Source organism: Vanessa cardui, chromosome 24 (assembly GCF_905220365.1).
Source record: "Vanessa cardui chromosome 24, ilVanCard2.1, whole genome shotgun sequence".
Taxonomy (NCBI): Eukaryota; Metazoa; Arthropoda; class Insecta; order Lepidoptera; family Nymphalidae; genus Vanessa; species Vanessa cardui.
The window spans coordinates 3,139,904-3,158,964 of NC_061146.1; the positions used below are offsets into that span (position 1 = coordinate 3,139,904).

At 38.1% G+C, this 19,061-nt stretch overlaps 2 protein-coding genes and 1 non-coding gene across 4 annotated transcripts in view; 1 reads left to right on the plus strand and 2 right to left on the minus strand.

Moving 5' to 3' along the window:
* Positions 1 to 19,061, plus strand: part of LOC124540141 (venom serine protease 34-like) — a 37,076-nt gene that overhangs the window by 10,505 nt on the left and 7,510 nt on the right. The window lies entirely within an intron of this gene.
* On the minus strand, positions 1,768 to 5,936 carry LOC124540142 (venom serine protease 34-like). The gene is made up of 5 exons (XM_047117590.1): positions 5,719 to 5,936; positions 4,368 to 4,445; positions 3,863 to 4,003; positions 2,689 to 2,815; positions 1,768 to 1,860 (listed from the first exon to the last, which is right to left on the minus strand). The coding sequence occupies exons 2-5, from the start codon at positions 4,443 to 4,445 to the stop codon at positions 1,781 to 1,783; spliced, it is 426 nt and encodes a 141-aa protein (XP_046973546.1). The 5' UTR covers positions 5,719 to 5,936; the 3' UTR covers positions 1,768 to 1,780.
* Trnac-gca lies at positions 17,123 to 17,194 on the minus strand. The gene has a single exon. It is a non-coding gene; the product is annotated as a tRNA-Cys (tRNA).

The window sequence follows — 19,061 nt, forward strand, 5'->3', positions numbered from 1 at the left end:
TTCTATATGGTTATTATTTTTGTGGTTGCATAGGTTGGGGCACACTATTCGCTGGAGGCCAAACATCTAATGTGTTGATGAAGGTGAATCTGGATGTGATCAGCCAGGCAACTTGTAGACAAAGTTTCCCTGATCTAACTGCCCGTCAGATGTGCACGTATACCGCTGGGAAGGACGCTTGCCAGGTAATCTAATATTTGACAGATATTCAGAAATAAAGTTGCTCATGTTTTGAACCAGGTTGATTGAGATATATATAATATATAAATATGAGACAACATCACATACATGACTCTGATCCCAATGTAAGTAGCTGAAGCACTTGTGTTATGGAAATCAGAAGTAACGACGGTACCACAAACACCCAGACCCAAGACAACATAGAAAACTAGTAACTTTAGTATTGTATCTATATTTACCTCACTATGTAAAAAAGATAACTGATAAATGCTTAATATAGATTTACTATACAAAGTCTACAAAAACGTCGCCCATTTGTTGACCGTGATTCATTGCTAACAAAAATAATACCTAAAAAACGGACATTACAATACTATACTACTATGTTTGCAACTTAACAACAAATAGATAATTTCGCCTTATACATACATAGTACAAAAGCTACTTTTCGCAACTACTCAGAATAAATTTTTGGACATCTAACGCCTATTTCCCGAACATCGCCTTAATTCTTTAATTACTTGTAAAAAAGAGATCGTATAGTATTTCATTTATTATACGTTTGGATATATGTTTAACGTGATCTAAATATTTATCCCCAGGACGACTCAGGCGGCCCCGTGCTCTACACCGACCCTCAGAACGGTTTGATCTACAACGCAGGTATCATCAGCTACGGCCGGTTCTGCGCCTCTCGAGACCCCGGCGTCAACACGCGCGTCACCGCGCTCCTTTCGTGGATCGTGGCTAATGCCCCGGCTGACTATTGCATGATATAAATAGATTTTACTGAACTTATATGGCGTATAATTTATTGAAAGTTACTAACCAATATTCATTAATATTTTCTACTGAAGTTCTGACTAATAATAATGACCCTATTTATAACTAGCGACCAGCCCCGGCTTCACACGGGTATGATTTTGATACTAAATATATGGTATTTGTTTATTCATGACATCACATTAGAAACTTTTTGAAGTGTCATCATTTCTTAACTATAGTGTCTATGTATTATATACAAAAACATACCTCTCGAATCACTCTATCTGTTTAAAAACCGCATCAAAATCCGTTGCGTAATTTTAAAGAACTAAGCATACATAGGGACAGATAGCGGTAAGCGACTTTGTTCTATACTAAGTATGTAATTTGTTATTGCAATACTGACTCCTAATCACGCTTAAAAAGCGGAATCGATTTAGATGAAATTTGGTATGGAGATAGTTCCAGGGTAAGATATGGGTTAGTTTTATCCTGAAAACCATCTCTTAAGAGTGTCTCACGAGATCCCGTGTAAAAAGGCTGGTGGGAGTCTATATGACGATAAAGATAGACATGGTTAAAAAATAGCACAATAATTCCACTAACCAACGCACTACACCAAAAATAATAAAACTTATTTAATTACATCATCTAATTTAATTTATATCACAACAACAACTTTAAAATAATATATGGACCCAAAATTTAAACTAGAGCTAGAACAAATTATAAACTAAAACTATATACGGTATAAATAATATAATACATCATAATATGTTAATAAAAAGCAGTTTAACAATTTTACAACAACGGTGTTTATCTGAATTTTTTAAATTTACTCATCATCTGCGGACCGCTGTGCTCTTAGACGGCATAAAAACCTTCCACCTGGGCTTGATCTTGAGGCGACGAGACCTGAAACAATTAAAAATTTTTGAACAGCAAATACCAATAAAAATATTTTTAAAATCTCGGCAATTTATGTATTACTTTAATAAAAGTATAACACCTCACTTTTTTTGCCTCCACTGATGTAAGGACAGCTTCATATTTTGGCCTAGAGTATCAAAATTGTGATTTAAGCGGGGAAATGCTGCTAGCATTTTTGCTACCATACCAGATAATACATCATTAATCCTTATCCAATGAAGTACTTTAAATACATTGTGAATTTACTATATATCAATATGCCCCTTTACAGCATGTAATTTAAATGAATATTTTGGAAGATATTACAGATTTAAAATGAATGTTTGTATTGTCTAATGTCGGAAAAACTGTGAACACTAGATATAAAGACATTCTATAATACATATAGTATCAGCATTACACTCATGCGAAGCCGGGGAGGGTCGCTAGTCAAAGATGATGTCAAATCATTTATAATCTGTTAATGGATTCTGAGACTTATTTCTAAGGAACGAAGGTCTAAATTCACCTTTCATTCACCGATGATTGAGGCTTCAAATCCAGGCAAGCACCAATGATTGTTCATGTTCTTAATTTGTGTTTATAATTCATCTCGTGCTCAGAGGTGAAAGAAAACATCGTAAGGTAACCTGCATATGTCTAAATTCATAGAAATTCTGCCACGTGTGTATTCCACCAACATTGGAACAGCGTGGTGGTTACAAAACCTTTTCCTCAATAGAAGAGGAGGCCTAAGCCCAGCAGTGGGAAATTTACAGGCTTTTATTGCTAGTAAAAATAAGTAGTAGGAAGTAAATTGTATAGAAGACTTACCAATGCTAATCATCTGACCAGTGGACTCAGCCGTGACCATATCGCGTCCACAATAAGTGGCAGCCCCGTCTAGTTTAGGGTCTCCAGACCTTGATATGAGGAGGCGGTCCACGGAACACGATGGACTCTGAAATAATGTATACAATGTATATATGTATGTATATCATCATCACACTCGTGCCCTTATCCCAATTTTATTTGGGTTTGGCCCAGCATGTCTTCTCTTTCCATACTTCTCTGTCAGACGTCATCTCATAAGTAAAGTATGTAGTAAGTAGATATGTGTATGCATATATCAATTGAAAAAAAAATTTAAAACCTTAAGGGCTGTGATGTTATCTCACTTGTTAGTAGGGATTCATAAAGCCCTATCACAAACCAACCAATCAAATGCAACACAGTTTCCTACTATTTATATGTTGATTTACATCATTACATAGTATAAAACAAAGTCGCTTACCGCTGTCTGTCCCTATGTATGCCTAAATCTTTGAAATTACGAAACGGATTTTGATGCGGTTTTTTTTAATAGATATATTTATTCGAGAGGAAGGTTTTTGTGTAGAACATGGATGATCTAGTAAAAAGTTTCTAATGTGATGTCGTAAATAAACAAATTCTGTACTATAATTAGTATAAGTATTGCACCTATGCGAAGCCGGGGCAGGTTGATTAAAGCTCGTCGTAACCGAAGACAGCAACATGAATCTTATCTATATATAATTAGCTGGCGCCCGCGGCTTGTCTCGTGTTTTAGTGGGTGGTTATCTTATGTTAGGCAAAAAAGTAGCCTTTGTCTTGAAATAAAACTAGTTTCGAGTCTACCCGTGACCACGAACGCTGTAAAGTGCTCGAAACGTCGGGATGTTAAAAATAATTAATATACGCGATTCAAATCCGTTATAACTAGTTTTATTTCAATGTGTAATAATCGCGAAAATTTAAGACAGCCTATGTCTTTTCTAGCAGTTCAAGTTTGCTTCACGCAAAATTTTATTAAATTCGGTTCATTGGGTTCGTCGTAAAAGAGCGACCGTCAGACAGACAGTTAGAGTTACTTATTTATAATATTAATATAGATTACACCATCCGTAAACGGTACAAAACCCCAGCACATCTAAAAACATTTAATTTCATTTTAAATTGTAATATGATACATATTATGTTACATTACCTCTGGAATATCAACGTCATTACAATCCAGTCTTAAATTGTATCCAGTCGGGCCCTCAGCCTGCCACCTGCATCGCACGCCTGGATCGTATCTTTGTGGGTAATTTGGATTATATACAAAATACGTGTCACCTACAGTTACCTAAAAAATTTAAAAATAATTATAAGGAACTTAAGAAATCTAGCAGTTAGATGCTGTCAAGAAATTCTTCAATGACCAAATACATATATAACATCTAAAAGAAAAATCAAAATCAAAATAAACTTTATTCAAGTAGGCAACAACCACTTTTGAATCGTTATTTAACAATTAAATGAAGCTACCACCGGTTCGGAAAGAACTCTACCGAGAAGAACCAGCAAGAAAGTCAGTAGCTACTCTCTTTCAACATTTAAAAAATACAGTCGTAATAGTTAAATTCCATTTAATATACGTTATTTCATTTTCATTCTAACTGTACTTTTACTGGTAATATTGTGTTCAATATTATATTAATTAAACTTACATTTGTCGATAAGTCGCAGTCAGGGTTTTGCGCCGCTGCATATCCGACCAGCAAAGCGAATATTGCGGCTAAATACATCTGAAATTAATAAAAAAATTAATATATGCCTCTATTTTATGATAATTGGTTGGTGGACGTGCATATGGGGCAACTGATGGTAAGGTCACTTCAAACCGGAACACAACAATCCCAAGTACTGCTGTTTGGCGGTAGAAGACCTGATGAGTGGGTGGTACCTAACCAGATGGACTTGCAAAGCCCTACCATCAAAAAAAAAAACTCTCCGTTGAGCTAAGCTCCTCTCCTATTGAGGATTGATTATGTTTGCGGTTCCATCACGCCATATATTCACGATGTAACTTAAACCGAAAGTTCAACGGGTTGACCCATGAACCTGCGGTTAAGGGTTTCCCTACAAAATTTGTGTCATGCGAACGCGGCTTAGCTTATGAAAATACATATTAATCACTCTCAACAAACTAAATAGTATAGATAAATACAAAAAGTGAGCTGCCAGAAAGAGACAACACTAGTTTGACAACTCCATTATCAAATTATGTTGATGCGTGATGCTGAATAAAGCATGCAACTAACTAGTGATGCATCTTATTTATATTCAAATGACGAGCCCTATAATAAGATTCCACAATTATTTTTAACTTTGTCTACTTAAAAAAATTAAAGCTCATGTCAATTAAATATTGATAAATAAAGCTTTTACTCAATACAAGATTATACTAAAGATAAAAAAGCGTGAACTAAGTATTCATTGATTACTTATATATTATATATTACTTATATATACATATACAGTACATGGTGGAAAAGACTAAGTAAGATTCTTAGCTAACTATTGACCATAAATCCGACTAAATATCGTAACATCCACCTGACTAAACATTATTATAATAATATAATTTTGTTATATAAATTGTATAAATTAACACCGCTGTTTGATTATGACTAGACCTGTTTCACGATTTCACTCGAATTTAATTGGATCTGTACATTATTTCACTGATTTTGGCATGTTTTATACTTAAATGAATGTTTAGAAGTTATAAAATTTTCTTGCAATGTTGAGTAACATTCACATGCCCAGTGCTATATCGTACAATTTTTTAAAATCTGATTTACTTCTATAATTTTTAAAATCCTATATTTGAAACTTTTTACCATAAAATTAACAATAAACACTGAAATTTAAAAGAAAATAGCAGTCAGCATACAAAATAGACAAATTCGAACTTACTATAAAAGTAATTTTCTAGTGTATATTTTAAATCTTCTGAAATTAAAATAAAAAAAAATATAAGGCAAATCTGAACTAGTTTAAAAAAAATATACTCACGATTTTTGGAGCGAAATAACAACGGTCTGCTGTTGAATATAACAATTAAAATCACCAAGTGTTATATATATAGTATATAAACAATAAAATCTTATCTACGTTAATTATTAACATAACAATATAATTAAAATGTCTTATGGTTCTATTATTTTGGAATTTTTCAAAGATTAATATTTTCTTATTCCCTACTTTATAAACCTTTTGTAAAAAAAGTAGTTAATTAATTTTCCCGCCAAACGTTCACAGGTCGAGAGGAGCGCAATAAACCAATGTTATGAATGCACCATTAATACAACAACGGGTGATATAAAAGAGTTCAGTACAAATCGCTGTAATGTTTTGCATAGGTAATAGGCACTATTTCAGTGTTATCATAGCATTTATATCTTTATATATTACTAGCGACCCACCCCGGCTTCGCAGGGATGCAATACTCATACTAAATATACTCCAGAATTTATTTATTTACGACATCACATTACAAACTTCTAAAATTATCAGTGTTTCTTTACTATATTGTTCATGTATTATATACAAAAACCTTCCTCTTGAATCACACTATCTATTAAAAAAAGCCGCATCAAAATCTGTTGCGTAGTTTACAATAATTTAAGCGTACAAAGGGACATAGGGAAAGAAAAAGCGACTTTGTTTTATACTATGTAAAGATTATTTATAATGCTTCAATTTCGTATAAAAAAATCTCTACTCTGTTTTATGACATGTAAAATAATGTTACATATTGATCTACTCATGTTATTCCATTTTCTTGAAAAAATATTTTTTTCGACAAAGATGCTTACTACTTGCAACGATGCTTACTGTATTTCCCCATTGAATCGCAATACCGATCATATTACCGAATATATATTATGGGTGGAACCAATTTGACAGTGGTCCTTCGAGCCGGATATGATAATATTAGTTATAAAATTAATTTATTTTCCTTATAATCAAAATAATTTAACTTCCAATTGATTACTGTACCAATTATTCTATTATATGTATATTATATTATATATATTGTATAGTATATTATATTATTATATGTATTCGATGTAACAAACTTAATTAATGTTTTTGACGCTATAATAATAGGTATATAAGCTATAATAATAGGTATATAGAAGGCCACCGACGGGCTTGGGAGCCAGAGGCCAACCGGTCTCGAACAGGGTCCCCGCTTCCGGTGGTGGTGTGCAGCGCATGCGATGGACACAACCCATTAATGAAAATGTCATGCGCGCATACTATGGGGCTACAAAGGGGGGAACTAACCTCACTGCGTACCGTGTTAGGATGCTCTCTCTGTTTCAGGCGCTTGAACCAGCTGTCAACGTCTCGGCTCAACGACTGTCGGATCAGGTGCGAGTCATTCTGCGTAACAACAGGCTGAGTGACACCGTACTTGATCGGATTCGCTCGGAAACATGTAATAGCGATGTCACTTCTGGCCCGTCAACGCCCGTGGTTGAGGAACCACTTCCTGCAATACCACAGGGCCCAGAACATGATGATGAGGGTGGTGGTGACATGGCTATTACAAAAAGTAAGTACAGTGATCATTTGAGGAGCGCACTGGGGGATGCGATTCGGGAGTATCGTAACACTCCCGCTGAGCTTAGGCCACGTTTGCCACGTTTACCCATGACTAAACGGAATAGGGACCTAGTGTGCACTCTGGATTCACTGCTCGCAGATTATTTTGAGAGCAGTGAAAATCTCGAGGATACGCACTCAATTCTGTTTTGTGCGGCTGTTGCAGCATGTCGTGTAGCTGGTGTTACATTTGAAGACACCGAACGTGCTACACGACCAAAGGCTGTTGCACCGGCCTGGCAGAGCAGGATTGAGAAACGTATTAATGAGACCAGAGTGCTCATTGGAAAACTATATTGTTTTAAGGAAGGGAATACGCGTCCACGTGTAATGCGTTTCGTGGGGCGGGCGTTCTTGGGAACTGGTATCAGTCCGCAAGAATATCCATCCCATGTCGTGGAGCGTATTGACTTCCTAAAACAAAAAGTTTATGCATGGGCAAGCCGCATCCGTCGGTACAGGCGGCGAGTGGACCGTTATCACTTGAATCGCAAATTCCAGAGCGATCAAAGGTGGGTGTACAGAACGTGGGAGCGACTCGACCAGGATGTGAGCGATGGGTGCCGCCCAGATGATGATGCCACGAATACATTTTGGCGCAACATCTGGTCGGTGCCCGTCGACCACATTGAAGGTGATTGGATGCTGGAGGTCAGGCAAGCGTGCGAGCCTTTGGAAGTGATGGGAAAAATTTCCATTGCTTCTGAAGATGTAGCTGCTGCAGTTCGATCCGTTGCCAACTGGAAGTCTCCGGGACCGGACGGGCTGCATAACTTCTGGCTAAAATGGCTGCGCAGCTCGCATGAATGCTTGGCATCCCAGTTCCAGTCAGCTCTAGAGTCTGGGTCGCTACCACAGTTCCTTACCACCGGAGTCACCCACCTGCTCCATAAGTCAGGTAGTGCAACGGATCCTAAAAATTATAGACCGATTACTTGTTTACCGACGGTCTATAAGCTCCTTACCGCCATTCTGAGAGATAAGATTAATAGTCACATACAGAATAATAGTATTTTGTCTGTCTCTCAGAATGGATGTAGGGGTGGATCACGAGGCACTAAGGAGCTACTCCTCATTGATATGACCATTAGCCAACAGGTTCGTCGTTCTCGAAAGAGTCTGTCGACATGCTGGATAGATTACAAGAAGGCCTATGATTCCGTGCCGCATACATGGCTCTTGAGGGTGCTGGAGTTGTATAAATTAGATACAACTCTATGCAGTTTCTTGAGATCATGTATGGGGCAATGGCGGACAGTCCTTCGCTATCCAGGATGCCGAACGATTCATGGTAATGACGAACCGATAAGGATTGAGCGGGGAATATTCCATGAAACAATCATTGCAGGAGCGTTTCTTTGGTCGCCTGAAAAAGGTACTCAAAAGTCTTTTATCAGGTGGCAATAAGGTTCGCGCCTTCAATGGTTGGGTCATGCCGGTCTTGATGTACTCTTTCGGCATACTCAAGTGGACTCAAAAAGAACTAGACGCCTTGGATAGGAAAGTTCGTGTCCTGCTGACTGCATATCGAATGCATCATCCTCGGTCTTCGGTGATGAGATTGTACATCCCACGGAGATGTGGTGGCCGTGGCTTTTTAAATGCCAAGACCCTACATAACCGTGAGGTATACAAACTCAGGGAGTATTTTCTCCACACTGACTTGGATATGCACCGAGATGTAGTTACAATGGACAAGGGACTAACTCCGCTCTCTTTAGGCAAAGAGAACTGGCACAAACCTGTAGTATTAAGTACTGAGAACCGCAAGGAGGTATGGAAGAGCAAGGAGTTACACGGACGCTTCTATCGGGCCCTTCATGGACCCGATGTGGACTTTATGGCGTCCGTAACTTGGCTACGGTTCGGTAACCTATTTGGTGAAACCGAAGGTTTTGTCTGTGCGATTATGGATGAAGTTATCATGACGAACAATTACCGGAGGTATATTGTGAGGGATGGCACGGTGGACATATGTCGGGCGTGTCACACTCCGGGCGAATCCCTTAGACATATTATTTCCGGTTGTTCTCGTCTTGCTAACGGAGAGTATTTGCACAGACATAATCAAGTGGCCAAGATTATCCATCAACAACTTGCACTTCGATACGGTCTTGTGGTATCAGAGGTACCATACTACAAGTATGTGCCCGACCCAGTTCTCGAGAATGGTCATATCACACTGTACTGGGACCGATCTATAATCACTGACAGGACTGTTGTCGCCAACAAGCCTGATATAGTGGTGATAGATCGGTCAGAGCGCCGCACGATAATTGTTGACATCACCATCCCTCATGATGAGAATCTCGTGAAAGCTGAGAAGGATAAACAAATAAAATATCTTGACTTAGCTCACGAGGTTGTCGACATGTGGGATGTGGATACAGCAGTTATTGTGCCGATAGTTGTTTCAGCGAATGGCCTAATGGCCAAGAGCCTCGACCAACATCTTAAGAGACTCTCGTTAGACAGCTGGGTCAAGGGCCTGATGCAGAAGGCAGTACTCCTCGGCACGGCGCGTATTGTGAGGAAGTTCCTCTCTTTGGAGCCCTGACCACCGGTGGCTTAGACCCTGTTCCCGTCACTGGTTGGCCTCTGTTTTTTATATTTTTAAATATATTTTATACATATGTTTGTATTTTATATTTAAAAATGTAATATAATATGAGTAAAAATAAATAAATAAATAATAATAATAAAAGATTATATTGTTATAAAAAGCGTTAATTTTATGAATGCACAATTCAGATACATAATAATGTAGTTTATATGTTCCTTAGAACCTCATTTAAAATTAAATAGATAAGAAAGTATTGCAACAAACGATATATATTCAAACATTCATAAATAAAATATTTTATAATTTGTTATTTTAAATTTGGAATGTTTTAAATATATTTATTAACGTTATCAATTGATGTGTATTTGGTGTCTCTTGCACACATTTAAACCTCTTCTCACACCCTCGTTTATTCCAGTCTTGACTATTGAATATTGGTTTAACAAAGATATAACAAGAATTAAATGATCGAAATAAATTATTTTTCTGCACATGTAACAGCAGCAGCCTAAAGATCACGAATCTTAAGCAAAATCATAACTTATATTGAATTGCTCCAAACCCTGCAGATGGTTATTTGTGTACTGTTTTCTGAAAGAGTATTTTTATGGGACGCACAAGTAAATAGTTTGATTCGCCGTATTATAATATGTGATTTATTTTGTGTATTATAGTTTTGTAATTAATGTTTTGACGGTAGAATATTTGACGAGGTGTACTATGAACGAGCCAAAGCATAGCAACATCCTTCTGTATCGCTAAATATATTTAGTGTAGATCGTTCTTTAAGGTCGTTCTTAGATATAATTATTGCATACATGATGAATTGCAACGTAATTAGAAAAAGTATATCCTTGCATTCCAAATGGCAAATTAAAAGAATAATGTGCGGGCGAAGGGCGCAATGCAATGCAAATTGCTTTTTAGTGCTATTGCTTTTAGTTTTAGTCTAATTAAGTCCTGTGAGATCTTTACTTCTCATAAAGACTTAACATTTCAAGGTGAGAGAATGAGAGAGAAAACATAAAAAAACTTTTAAATAATATATTTATGCATACATCATAATATTTATGTAGGTATATATCTACCTGAATCTACTACTACCACACGAAATTTATAAAACACAAATTTTCAAGCTCTGTTGAACCTCTTAGTTTCATAAAATCAGTTCTTAGCGGAACCCTTTAAAGAACCTACGGACCCTATAAACTTGGCAAGTTTATAATCTGTTTCTTAGGTTTCGTGATTAATCAGTGAGTGGTACTTCGCTTTTATATATTTATATAGATAGTAATCATTAATAAGTAGTCAAATACATTAGTTACACCTGGGAATAACTCTCCTTTCAGGGATTTCTTCGTGAGGATAATGATGAGCATAGCATCCTGCACTTTAGAACATGCTGTGTGTGCAGTGTTCTTTATAGAGAGTTTCTCGGATTCGCTTATGAATGAGTACTTTATTTAGACTGTATTACAAAATGTCTTATTTATGACTTAGCTATTATTTGTTTCTGTTTCTAAACTTTATTTTATATTTGTATTAAGTATTCAGTTAAGAAAGTGAGTAAGTTTTTTTTATTAGATATTATTTTTAGTTAATTTTGTGGGAAGTTTAAAGAGCGACCTTTAGTACGAATTCGTTCAGGGTCGAATAAGATTTTCCACCAGCTTCCTTTCTGGTCATTTTATTTCGGTTGCTTTGGAATAAATTCCTACTTTTTTACATTATTGGAAAGCTAAGAAAACAGTTATGTTTTTAAATAATCTGCAGGGCAAGTTTAATAACATTTTTTTTTGTTTTTAAGGCATTTTGGAGGAAAAAAATATATATTTTTCGTTTCGTTTACGTTTTCCGTCTCGCATTTTGAAATTTGGACCAATAATTAATGTTTAAATATTGACAAATATTCAATGTTTCATTGTTTTTATAAAACAGAAGAAAAAAATAGATTTTACTTTTTAAATAAAATTTTTGAAGTTTCTTTTTTGACAAATTTTGAAAAAGCTAAAAAACTCGGAAGTGGTTAATTTTTGCACCATGCATATGGGAGTTAAAGTTATTGCAAATAGTCACCCCAATTATCCTCTAACGGATATACATCGAATTTCCAATAACCCTGTGTATTGTTTATTTCAATCGACTAAAGAAATAAAGATAAAACAAAATATTATTAGTTATACATTTTATGCGATTTGCTTATAGCTCAGTTATTATTATTATTAGTTATTATTTATAATGCAATGGCATTCCATTTAACGAATTACACACATTTTAATTTTACTTGCAAAATTCCGATAACAACTGATATTTGCAACTCAAAACGCCATTTTTTTGAAAATCCGTAATGCATATTATCTATAGTTTTTTTTTTTAAATTTTATTTAAATATTCAGCTCTATACGAATGATATTGCTACGCCAAATGTTAGCTTGTGTTCTTATGTAGTTACTATATGTAATTATTGAATATTGTGTTTACAGTTTATGTTTAGCGAATAGAATTGCTAACGTGTTTTGATGGATTTCACTGTAGTTTTTACAATGTTTGTTTCAAATCATATCAATCATAGAAAGTAATTGTTTTATTTACATCAATATTTTATAATTTATGTATAAATTTAATATAAGATATTTCTCCAATAAAATTATTATTATTGTTTTAGCACTCAAAATATTAAATTCAATTAATTCATTCTCATCAACTCTTCAAAATTGTCGATAACTTAGACGTGTAGTCTCTTTTACAAATGTCGTTTGCAGAATATGCGCTTAACTAGCGTAGATACACGCCAGACATAGCAAAATCTGTGAAATAGCTTTCTTTTTCAGGAATTATGATGTGCTACAGTTACTATAACAGTATTCCAAGTGGTAGTGCCACGCTGTATACCTTCGGGTTACAGCCGAATGGGCCGGCACGCCCGGGGAAGTACCACTCTCTCACTTAAAATCGGCGTAAAGTGGTAGTTATGCTACCGCGTTTCGTCCGGTAAGTGAGAGTTCCGGAGGCCCAATCCCCCTCCCCCCCAAAACTTGATGGTTGTGCAGAATTTGGTTAAATTACCCCAGGAGGGTACCATCAGCGACAGCGGTGGAGAATCCCTCTCTGGGCATCCATGCTCAGGACATACACCACCTGAGCAGGGATGCCCAGGCTGCCCTCCGAATTCTGGGGGGGGCAATTTTGCGCTCGCCACTGTTCGGGGCAAGCGGAGCAGGCATCATAAGGCAACCCCTACCACCCTCGCTGTGGACTTCTGCAACATAAGGGGACTCAACTCCAACCTCAACGCCGTTCACTACCATCTGGAAACGGCGAAGCCGGCCTTGCTCTTTCTAACCGAGACCCAGATATCTTCTCCTGCCGATACGACTTTTCTCTCGTACCCTGGGTACAAATTGGAACATTCCTTTATACCACGAGCTGGGGTATGCGTTTACGTCAGAGATGATATCTGTTCTCGACGCCTCGGCAGCCTTGAAGGACAGGACCTATCGATTATCTGGCTGCGTGTAGACTGCGATGACCATCCGCGAATCTATGCGTGCCTTTATAGGTCCCATAGCGGTAATGCCGAAACCGACCGACTGGTTGAGCACGTCCAAATGGCTACAGATTCCGTGCTTCAGCAGATTCCATCCGCAGAGATCATTATTCTGGGTGACTTTAATGCTCACCACGCAGAATGGCTCGGCTCACGCACCACCGATCATGCGGGTAGATCTGTTCTGGATTTCGCTCTAGCATATGATCTGACACAACTGGTCAAATCGCCAACGCGAATACCGGATGTGGAGGATCATACACCTTCCCTGTTGGACCTTCTGCTGACTTCACATCCGGATGGCTATCACGTTATCGTCGATCCCCCTCTGGGCTCGTCTGACCACTGTCTCGTCCGGAGTACAGTGCCGGTTGTGCGGTACTCACGGCCTCGCTTTGTTGGGTGCCGCCGAGTATGGCACTACAAGTCAGCAGATTGGGATGGGATGCGGTCTTTTTTTGCATCTTACCCATGGGGGCAGATTTGTTTCTCGCCGGATGATCCGAACGCTGCTGCTGACTCTGTTGCCGATGTGGTGCTTGAGGGTATGGAACTATTCATTCCTTACTCTGCAGTACCCATCGGTGGCAAGTCCCAGCCTTGGTTTGGTCGCTTCTGCAAAACGGCATCACGCCGAAAGTGGGAACGCTATCAAACCTGGGCTAATGCATCTGCGTCTCGTGATGTAAATACCAGCGCATTTAAAAAGGAATACAACTCTGCCTCTAGGTCCCTCAAAAACGTGATTGCTAGGGCGAAGACGGAGTACATTGGCAGAATTGGCGAGAGACTGGTGCGTCTCCCTTCAGGAACACGAGCGTTCTGGTCTCTCGCTAAGGCTGTCTTAGGGAATTTCTGTCAGCCATCTTTTCCATCTCTGCACAGAGACGGTGAGTCATTGGCCCATACCGCGAAAGAGAAAGCTGATCTTTTAGGCTCTCTCTTCGCGTCGAACTCGACTCTGGATGACCAAGGAAAATCTCCACCAACAATTCCGCGATGTGATACCACGATGCCGGAGGTTAAATTCCGGCAAAGTGCAGTTCGTAAAGCACTTCTTTCCTTGGACATTCATAAGTCGAGCGGACCCGATGGTATCCCTCCAATCGTGCTACGGACATGTGCTCCCGAGTTGGCACCGGTCTTAACGCGTCTTTTCCGGCAATCCTACACATTAGGCGTCGTCCCGAATTCCTGGAAGACAGCTTTGGTGCATCCGATCCCTAAAAAAGGCAACCGCTCAGACCCGTCCAATTATAGGCCTATAGCCATCACCTCCTTGCTCTCCAAGATAATGGAGTCCCTTATAAACTGCCAGCTCCTGCGGTATCTAGAGGAGAACCAGCTGATTAGCGACCGCCAGTACGGTTTCCGTCGGGGTCGGTCAGCCGGTGATCTTCTAGTTTACCTTACTCACAGGTGGGCTGAAGCAGTTGAGAGCAAGGGGGAGGCATTAGCAGCCAGCTTGGACATAGCGAAGGCCTTCGATCGTGTATGGCACAAAGCGCTTCTTTCGAAGCTTCCTTCCTATGGGCTTCCCGGGAAATTATGCAATTGGATTACCAGCTTTTTGGCAGATCGGAGCATCAAGGTCGTTGTCGACGGTGCATGCTCTGACTTAAAATTCGTCAATGCTGGTGTTCCACAAGGCTGCGTTCTATCACCCACTCTGTTTCTTCTGCATATCAATGATTTGTTGCAAATCGGGAACATTCATTGCTATGCAGACGACAGTACCGTTGACACCTTATACACCGGCCGCGCTAATATTTCTCGGGAAAACGTCGAAGAGAACCGGAACAAACTTGTGTCTGAAATCGAGTCTTCATTAAACGAAGTCTCGAATTGGGGCCGGCTAAATCTAGTCCATTTCAACCCCAAAAAGACGCAAGTTTGCGCGTTAACCGCTAAAAAAACACCATTTGTCGTATCTCCACGTTTTGAGAACATTCCGATAGCCGCTACAGGTAGTATCGGAATACTTGGCGTTGATATTTCGAGCCTCGTTCAGTTCCGCGGTCAATTGGAAGGCAAAGCCAAATTGGCTTCAAAAAAGCTGGGCGTGCTCAGCAAGGCGAGACAGTATTTCACGTCGGCCCATCGCCTTAAACTTTACAAGGCGCAAATTCGGCCTCACATGGAGTACTGCTCTCACCTCTGGGCGGGTGCTCCCCAGTACCAGCTCCTTCCATTTGACCGCATCCAACGTAGAGCGGCTCGAGTTATCGACGATCAAGCTCTTTCCGATCTCCTTGATCCTTTGGCTTTGCGTAGAGATGTCGGATCACTCTGCATATTCTACCGAATTTTTCACGGGGAATGTTCCGAGGAATTGTTCGGATTAATCCCGGCTGCTCAATTTCACCTTCGGACATCTCGCCAAAATTCTAAGTTTCACCCGCACCACCTTGATGTCCGAAAATCCACAACAGCGCGATTTCTCAGACATTTTCTGCCTCGCACAACCACTTTGTGGAACCAGCTTTCGCCGGCGGTTTTTCCGAACCGATACGACATGGGAACCTTTAAGAAAAGAGCGTACTCCTTTTTGAAAGGCCGGCAACGCACCTGCAAGTCCCCTGGTGTTGCAGGTGTCCATGGGCGGTGGTAGTCACTTTCCATCAGGTGAGCCTCCTGCTCGTTTGCCACCTATGCCATAAAAAAAAAAAAGAAAAAAAAAAAAAAAAAAAAAAAAAAAATACTATACGTAACACCTCCTATTAAGAAAGTATTTGTCAACCTAATTGTATTTATTGTTTCGGCTTCATTATATACAATAGTTAGTCGGATAGATAACTGCGCCACCTGATGCTGAGTAAACACCATCGCCTATTGATATTGGTACCGTTAGAAATATTAAGTTTCTTAAAAGTCTAATGCGCTACCAACCGTGTGAACTAAGATGTAATGTCCCTTGTAATTAGTGTGTCTAAGTCCTTTGAAGATACAGCTATTAATTTTAGTACGGATATTCCCCGGTATGGCCTGAAATTGCCCTGGTATAAAATCTAACTCTTTTTTATATTATCGGGGCAGGCATATGACTCCACTCCACCTGATGGTAAATGGAAATTGAGTCCAAACGCGAAGACGACTAGAGCGCACAGCAAGAACGAGCTGCGCTAGTCACCCTCGCCATGCCGGCCCACAATATGCCTCTTCACGTCTCGTATGAAGGCACCAGGGTATAAAAGCAAGTGAACACGTGTGCAGGTAAAGAGCTCCATTTTTTGGCTTTTACTCTTGATGGTACCTATAGTTTGGCAAATTTGCTGCTCAATGTTAAATGGTCATAAATTTTGGGGCTGTACAAACTGATACATTAGAATTTATACCGGAAGACAAGTATACAAAGTATTGATGGTTAGCTGTAAAATATAGACTGTGTGGGTGCGATCTATCCCCAATTAATAATTTTGACGTCATCTCATGAAATAGAAGACGGCTTCTCTAATGCTATCTTTTAAAACGTGGAAAAAGATTTGCCAGCTGTAGCTCGATTCTGAAATATTGACAACTAAATATATATATTTATACACTTATAATGTAAAGTCAATGTCGCATATGTCATTCTGACATTTAAAGCATGTATTCAACGGTGAAATTCGAGTTTCTTGTCACAGAATAGCCTAACTGATCGGTCTTTTTTTTTCTTGCTGGAAAAACCCATTACGCGCTTCCGTGACAAGAAAGCTAGGGAACACCCGGATTTGAACCAGGGACCTATCGATCTGCAATCGATTGCTCTACCACTGAGCTATATCCCCTTCTAACTGATCGGTCTGGCGAAGCGTCATAACGATAGTCGGCTGGAAGGTTGAATGCCACTGTTATTGCGGAGTAAATCGCCACCACATCTGCGACAATGTTCCTCATAGTTTATACAATAAAGGTGCCGAATATAAAAACAATATGTAATTTTATATTTATCTTATTCAATAAATGTATTTACTATTTGATAGCTAAAAGTTTGTTTTCTTTGCTAGGGTTGCCAAATACTATTGATCGTATTTCTTTTTAAAATTAAAAATCTTTTATATTATTATATCCGGTTCGAAGTAATAACTTCATTGATGGAGTTTCCGATGAGATTTAGAATTGTTCCTAGCATTCTTGCCACTCTTTGTAGCGATCATGATTTGTGAGTTTTTCCTCTTTTATATATATTATGAGTACTCATAAGTGTGTCTGCTACGCCCTGCGGAATATACCCTATCCCGTTCCGGCTTCGCGCCAGTCTATCAGAAGAAGGCTGACCAGGCTGGGTCCATGCAGAGCATCGCTGTCACGAGTCCTCGCGTAACTAAGTATTTCCCAAAACCACATGACCGGTGAAAATCGAGCCTGTTATATGAGCAAATAAATACACTGATATTTTTCTTTTATATTGTTGTTAGTTTAGAACGTATAACAACTTAATACGCTTCTCTCAATCTGTCAATGTTGGCGGGAAATGTGACGTTTTGATTTTTTATAATTTACCTTTCCTTTTTTTAGGGTAAATTCTTACGCCATTGTTTCACATTTAAAAAAAATATATAGACGGAAATTGGGTATTAGGATGTGTCCGAAATTATTTAGGAAGTGTATAACCAGCATTTCAATTACAGGCGAACATAATAACAAATGTTAAATATCTACACAGGTGCAAAACATATTTAGATTATATTGTTATGTTAATTATTTACGTAGATAACATTTCATTCTTTATGCATATAATATATGTAGTCGATAATTATTATATTCAAAACCAGCCAGTTGGCTGGCGCCGAAAATCGTAAGTGTTATTATTTTATCTATGGAAAAAAACAACGGATCTATCTTTTATTAAGAAGAATTATTATGATAATTATGTCACAAGGCATGATATTACAAATTGAATTGACTTTAATAATATAATTACTTAAAAACTTATGTTTTGAAGTATGCTTACTGCTTACTTAGAAAAACAATAATGGTAGTTTCTAAAAATAATTTTAATTAAAAATAATCAACGGGAACTTGCCTCAATTTTCAAAATAAGGGAATCTGATGATTTGGGAGGTATTTCTATCAAAGTAACTAATTCAAATAACGATGTCGTTGCATCTTATCTTGCAAAATATATTTAACAGCTTTCTTAAACATGGTATATTTCCATCCTGTTGAACATTATAATAGAATTCCAATATTAAAATTTGGTTTTTTCTCAGACCTCAACAACTATAGACTCAATCCTAAACTACTAACCAAAAAAATATTTGAATAAAAAAACATAAATCTTTTTTATACTTATTTACTATACTTTACTTTATGCTTGCTTCATAAAGCAAATCATGCCTATAAAGTTGTTGTCTCATCATGCATAGAAAACCTTAAGTTTTACGTAGATTCCGTTGATGACCATCGAAAGAAATATAAAGCTTAGGGTAAAAGATTAATTAGCTTTGGTAAATTATGTTTATGATGTACTGTAACGATAATATTTTTAAAAGAAAATCAATGTAACTGTCACATATATCCAAACAATAGTAAAAAAATATATATCCTATAGAATCGTGTTACACTAAGCAAAACTTAATAAGCCGCGCATCACAACCACCAGTATAAAGATATAACTTTAACTTTTTATGTTTTTTTATTCAAACGATTAGC

What these genes read in the sequence shown, in the direction of transcription:
- LOC124540142 (XM_047117590.1), bottom strand. Translation starts at nt 4,445, where the DNA reads ATGTATTTAGCCGCAATATTCGCTTTGCTGGTCGGATATGCAGCGGCG. An exon ending in ACTGCGACTTATCGACAAAT is followed by an intron (nt 4,004 to 4,367) that starts GTAAGTTTAATT and finishes TAAATTTTTTAG; the next exon opens with GTAACTGTAGGTGACACGTA. An exon ending in ATGACGTTGATATTCCAGAG is followed by an intron (nt 2,816 to 3,862) that starts GTAATGTAACAT and finishes ACATTATTTCAG; the next exon opens with AGTCCATCGTGTTCCGTGGA.